At 37.5% G+C, this 6689-nt stretch overlaps 1 protein-coding gene across 1 annotated transcript; it reads left to right on the top strand.

Annotated features, from left to right (window-relative positions):
* The first annotated feature begins 4296 nt into the window (after positions 1-4296).
* On the top strand, positions 4297-4902 carry LOC127899385 (uncharacterized). Its single transcript, XM_052432749.1, has one exon. The coding sequence runs from the start codon at positions 4297-4299 to the stop codon at positions 4900-4902; it is 606 nt and encodes a 201-aa protein (XP_052288709.1).
* Positions 4903-6689: the final 1787 nt, after the last annotated feature.

A 6689-nucleotide genomic window follows, 5' to 3' on the forward strand; every position in this document is an offset into this window, starting at 1 on the left:
TTAGCAATTTCTTTTCTCCTATTAGGGTCATCATAATTCATTCTATCTAAATGTCTTGAATGAATAATTCAAGGTAGAACAAATAAATAGCGTCTCATTTTTAATAGGGTAGCTTGAAGAGACAATTTTAAATTAATTTTAAATACAAGTTTTGAGCCATTGGATCACACTTATTTCAATGGCTTAGATTAAGACTGACATAAATTTCTTTTTAAAAATAAAATAGTGGATCCCATGGAATATTATTAACTTTTTCTCTACTCTCTTCATTTTAAATCTCTTTCTTATTATAACCAATATATTGGGAGAGAGAGACAGAAAAATTTCAGAGATAAATTTATATAATTTAAAGTTTCTTATTCCATTAAGAGAAAATATAGCCACAACAAAGTGAGAAACAGTGAAGAGTATGGTTCTTTTTCATCATTCACAACTTTCACCTTATCAAAATAAATTGGTGGGATTCCATCACGGACAAGAAAAAAGATAAAAGAAATATAAAAAATAATATCATTACTCTTGTATACAATTAAAATATATATATAATTAAACCTCACACATTTATCAATCCCATAAAATTTTTACGTTCCTTGAAAATCGTCGTTCTAAAATCAAGTCAAATGTCGTTCAAAGAAGGAAAAAGAACCATTGTATAGCAAGTATTACTGCCATTGTTTATTAATGTTGGCCGCAATCTTATTCGAAGCAAAAAGTAACCTCCTCAAAAAATAAAAGCAATAATGTTTTTTAAAAAAAAGTTGTGTTTGTTTGAGTCCTTTCTTACTGGGTTTGGCCCTTTACAACTCTATTTGAAGTTAGAGGTTTGGAAGATGGGATTTTTTAGAGAAGAAAACGAGGAGAGTGAAAAAGAGCGAGAAAATTAATTAATAGCGGCTAATCAAACTTGCATTAAAGGAAATTTATGTTTGCCTAAATCTAAGCCATTGAATGCCATTGAAATAAGTGTGATCCAATGGCTAAAAATTTGTGCTTAAAATTGTGTCTCTAAAACTTCTGCCATTTTAAATACATGTATGAACGTATGCAACCATTTTGAATTATTTTTATTGCAAGTTAATAGTTGGGAAACTTCACCGTTGTTATTGTTAAAACATACATTTGTATCACAACAAAGTAATAGCAGTCGAGATATGAAAAAAAGAAGAAGTTCAAATTCATATTTATATGCCTTTCTGCGGCTACAGTTGGAAATGGATATACGAGTTATAGGTTTCAACATAATAGCTCAAATTGACATTTTAATAAGTTGAAAATGATATTTTTAAATTAATTAAAATACTCTGCAAATTTAAAAGAAAAGTAATGGGTAACTCCCGAGACCCGCCCATCTTTAAATAGGTATAAAGAGTAAATTCCAAAATTTAAAATTTAGTTAAGTTTTACATTCGGTAAATGATGGGTGTTGAGAATATGTTAATGAGTTAAAAAATCAGGCGACATCTAAATTTGAATTGGAGAAAAAGGATTTGCAGTCCCCTTTAAAAAAAAAAAACAATAGTTGACCACTGACAAAACACAATCATGAGGCTGAAGTTGTGCAGTTGGGTCAAGTGGCGAGAGAAGCAGCCTTAATCTCTTTGATCATTGAGACAGATTGCCTAGAGGTAGTTAGTTAGCAAACAACACCAAGGGCAGCAGAATAGCAATATTTAGCATAATTTTGGAGATCCGAAATCAGACAAGAGATTTTCAGAAAGTTATTGTCCAATATGCTTCAAGACAATGTGATATAAATGATAAAAATGCTCATGCCCATTTCTTAATTAAGTTTGCTTTAGGAAGAAATTCATCTTCTGTCTGGTTGGAAACAATATCAGCTGATGTTCAAAATGTATTTGATATGTTGTGATTGAATGAAAGGCTTACTTTCTTTTTAAAAAAAAAAACACCATCATAATGGAAACAAAAATATTGTAATTTAAATTGTGTGTATATTACAGTGATGTTATAATAAGAACAATACCCTATTTTCTATGTTAATGGTACTTTGATGATGTAATCAGTGCTCCTAAAAAAAAATCACTTGCGTCCATAATCAAATGTCACCATACTTAAAAGAAGACAGTACGTCTCTCTTCTACAGTGCTCTCTTTCTCTCTGAAAGGGGTACTAAGAATGAGAGGAAAATGAGTTGCCATGACTCTCATAGGTCACTCACTTGTTGAGTGGGTTGATATTTCAAAGAAAACATACGAAACAACAGAAGGTACGAGTAGTGAGTTGGTAAAGCATTAATTAAAGAGTAATTGCAGGGGGAGAAGGGAGCGTTGTGAGTTGATTTGAGAGTCGTTATTGATAGTCTATTTTAAGTCAGTCTGTAGCATGGATACAGAAGAACTCGTTCCAAAGTGCAGTGCTATAACTTTGCAGGAAGAGGAGAAAGATAAGATTACGATGTTAGGCAGCATGAAAGAAAAAGGTTTGAAGCTTGCTGCAAATTGTTTGGTGGGTAAAGTTGTGCTAAATAAAGGAATTAACACAGAAGGATTGAGAGCTGCACTGCAACAAGTGTGGAGAACTATTAAAGAATTCAAGGTGGAAAGTGTAGGAAACAACATTTTCATTTTCAAATTCAACTCAGAAGAAGAAAAAAAAAGTTCACGGGAGGGCCTTGGCACTTTGCTGGTGCGTTGATTGTTATGACAGAACCGAAGGGCATAGAAGATGTTAATGATCAGCAGTTCACACATGCGTCCTTTTGGGTACAAATCCACAATGTGCCCCTTATTTGTATGCATAAAGGCGCAATCCAAAAGTTTGGAGAGAAGATTGGAGATGTTGAGGAGATTGAAACAGATGATGATGGGGAGTGCATCGGGCTATATGCTCGATTAAGAATTTCGGTAAACGTTACACAACCCCTTAAAAAGATCTTATTTATTGAAGAAGATAAGAAGAAGACTCCAATGGCAGTGGTGTATAAGAGATTGCCAGACTTCTGCTTTTGTTGTGGTATCCTAGGACACCAATACAGAGAATGCCTTAAGTACCGAGGACAGCCAAAGGATAAGTTGCCATATGGGAGTTGGTTGAAGGCCAAAACCGCAGCCGAGAGAGCAAAGCTTAATAGAGACAAAGGGGGATGGAGTAAAGAGCACCATTAACCAAACTCTCCACCTGCAAATCTGAAACAACAGCAACTGCAACACTTGCAACCCAACCCGGTTAGTGGAAGCGGGTTAGGGGCAACCTATGCTGAGCAAAACAAAAATACAAACCAAATGAGAGGACAACATGTGGTAGAAGTAGGTGAAGGGCAATCAATGCACAATACTGAAGAATTGAGGCAGACGCTGACAAGCAGTAAGGTGCAAGCTAACATAGCTAATATCATGGACCCAACTAGAATACCATGCAAAAAGGAGGGAAAGAGTGGCGGGAAGGAAACTGGGGTTGAAAATGAGAGAGGAAACTTTGTGGAATGGATTACCAAAAAGCCCATGCAAGCTCAAAAGGAGAATAACAACAAAGAAGAGATAAATGGGCTGAGGGATGTTGCTCTGAAGCCCAAAAGGAAGAAGTGGAAGTCCAAAGCTAGAAATGCAACAAGTGGAGAAAAAAATTCAACTGAGGTGCTTGTGCCTAAAAGGCCTAGAACCGAGAGTGGTGAACTAAGCCCGGAAAAGAAAAGATCAAAGCTCACGAGACCATGTCAGCTTCTAACTAACAAACCCCAGTCATATTCCCCTATAGCTAAAACTACATTGAACTGGGAAAATCCTGAAGATGTGGTAAGTGAAGATGCAGCAGAAATGCAAGAGGATGTATCGGCGGTGGCTGGTGAGCAGCCCCGCCGGGAGCCATGAAACTTTTAAGTTGGAACGTCCGGGGGTTGGGGAATACCCGGGTGAGCCTAGAAGTAAAGAATATTCTCCAAATGCACAAACCTCTAATTTTTTTTTTTTTTGTGAAACAAAGTTGTTGGCTGTGCAAGCTAGAGAGGAGTGTAGAAGGCTAAGTATTGAGAATTGTTTTGCTGTAAATATGATGGGCTTAAAAGGAGGGCTAGTGTTATGTTGGAACACAGAGGTCCTTGTAACTATCACTTCATATAGTAATCACCACATAGATGATGTAGTCCAGCTGGAGAATGGAAAGCAATTGAAATGCACGGGGATATACAGACACCCAGAAATGTAGCAAAAACAACACACTTGGACACTGCTTCGAAGGCTGTCAGGTTTGTCTAATCTCTCGTGGTTATGCTTTGGTGATTTTAATGAAATTTTAAGCCCAAATGAGAAATGTGGTGGGAAAGATCGAAATTTGAGTATGATGGCTGGTTTTAAAGAGGCTGCTCAAGCCTGTAATTTGGTGGATTTAGGTTGCACAGACTACCCTTTTACTTGGTCTAACCGGAGATTTGGCCTCCATCTTGTTGATGAGAGATTGGACAGGTTTATGTGTAGTAGGGATTGGGTTAATAGCTTTTATGATTATGCAGCAATGAACCTTTTAACTGTGAGCTCTGATCACTGCCCAATGTTGATGGAGGTTCGAGAAAGAGGTAAAACCGTCCGTTATGAGAGGAATGCACCTCTTAGGATTCATTATGAGGATATGTGGAGTGCCTATGATATGTGCAAGAGCATTGTTCAAGAGGAATGGAGTAGTCAATGGAATTGGAAATACGGGAATCTAGTACTTCAATTTCAAAAATCCGCCAAAAGTTCTATGGCTAAGCTTAAATGGTGGAGTAGGCAGGAGTTCGGGGAAAGAGAAAATGAGTTAAAGCAAATGACGGAGCAGCTAAAAAGATTGAAACAGAATTTTGTACATTACGACAGCGGAGATAAAATTAAAAAGTTAGAGAGGAGAATCAATAATTTGTTGGTTGATAAGAAATGTACTGGAAGCAAATATCAAGGGCTGACTGGTTAAAAGAGGGGGACAAAAACACAAAGTTCTTCCACTTAAAGGCTTCAGCAAGGAAGCGAAAGAACAAAATTTGAGGGATCGAGGATAAACAAGGACACTGGACAGAAGAGGAAGCTAAGGTGGAAGCAGAATTTTGTGAGTACTTTCAAGAGATTTTCACTTCTTCAAGGCCAAACCTAGCTCAAATAGATGCTGCTTTAGATGGATTGCTGCCAAAGATAACTGAAGACATGAAGAATCATCTGAATCAGCTGTTTACAGCTGAGGAGATTTTGGAGGCTCTAAACCAAATGTGCCCCACAAAGGCACCTGGTCCGGATGGACTTCCTGCTGTCTTTTTTCAGAAGCATTGGCAAGCAGTGGAGTGTGGAGTTGTTTCAACTTGTTTACACATTCTGAATGAACGAGGTAACTTAACTTCGTTAAACCACACTTATATTGCTTTAATTCCGAAAGTTCATAAGCCTCGAAAAGTCACTGAATTTAAACCCATTAGCATTTGCAATGTAATTTATAGAATTATCACTAAGGCTATAGCAAATAAAATGAAGCCCATACTTGAACAAATTATTTCGCCGTCTCAGAATGCATTCATCCCAAATAGACTCATCACCGACAATATTATTATTGGGTATGAGTGCCTCCATAAAATTAGGCACAATAAAGGGAAAAGAAATGGGTTAGTGGCTTTAAGCTAGATATTAGCAAAGCTTATGATAGGGTGGAATGTGAGTTTTTGAAACAAAGCTGAGGTTTCCAAATAAGTGGGTAGATTTAGTAAAGAATTGTATCACTACATCATCTTTCTCTGTACTTATAAATGGGAGTCCCAAGGGCATGATTCACCCGCAAAGAGGCCTTAGACAAGGCTGTCCTCTGTCCCCATATTTGTTCATATTATGTGCAGAATCTTTTTCCAACTTATTGCTGCAAGCAGAGCAAAATCATTAATTCCAGGGGCTGAAGTTTGGAAAGGAGATTACTATTTCGCATTTGTTATTCGCTGATGACAGCTTGTTGTTCACAAAAGCTTCAGTTGATAGTTGCAAGGCTCTCAAAGCGATCTTCGACCGCTATGCTGCAGCCTTATGACAACTCTTCAATTTTGACAAGTCGTCTATGGTTTTCAGTGGCAAAATTCCAGCAGACAAAGTTAATGTAATCAGGAGCATATTTCAACTCAAGGTGGTATCTAGACACGAAAAGTATTTAGGCTTGCCCTCTATGGTTGGAAGAAACAAGAAAAACTTCTGTAATGAAGTTAAACTCAAAATGGTGAGCAAGATTTCAAATTGGCAGTATAAATTCTTTTCGAGTGGAGGTAAAGAAGTCCTCATTAAAGCAGTGGCTCAAGCGGTTCCAGCCTATGCGATGAGTGTTTTTAAGTTCCCTATAGAGCTGTGCGATGACATTCAGATGGCAATGGCGAAGTTTTGGTGGAGATCAAAAGAGGACAAGCGTGGAATCCATTGGGCAAGGTGGGAAAAGATGAGTCAAGCAAAGAGTAGAGGAGGCCTCGGATTTAGAGAAATGTCTAGTTTTAATCAGGCTTTAATGGCAAAACAAAGATGGAGATTGCTACAATACCCGCATTTATTGGTTACCAAAGTGTTGAAGGCTAGGTATTTTCAAAAGTCAGACTTCTTAAGAGCTCAAGCTGGATCTAATCCGTCTTACATATGGAGGAGCATATTGTGGGGAACACATGTGCTGCAAAAAGGAATTCGGTGGAGGATTGGCAATGGTGAACAGATTCATATTTGCAGGGATAATTGGATTCCAAGGCCTGA

This window comes from Citrus sinensis, chromosome 8 (genome assembly GCF_022201045.2).
Source record: "Citrus sinensis cultivar Valencia sweet orange chromosome 8, DVS_A1.0, whole genome shotgun sequence".
Classification (NCBI taxonomy): domain Eukaryota; kingdom Viridiplantae; phylum Streptophyta; class Magnoliopsida; order Sapindales; family Rutaceae; genus Citrus; species Citrus sinensis.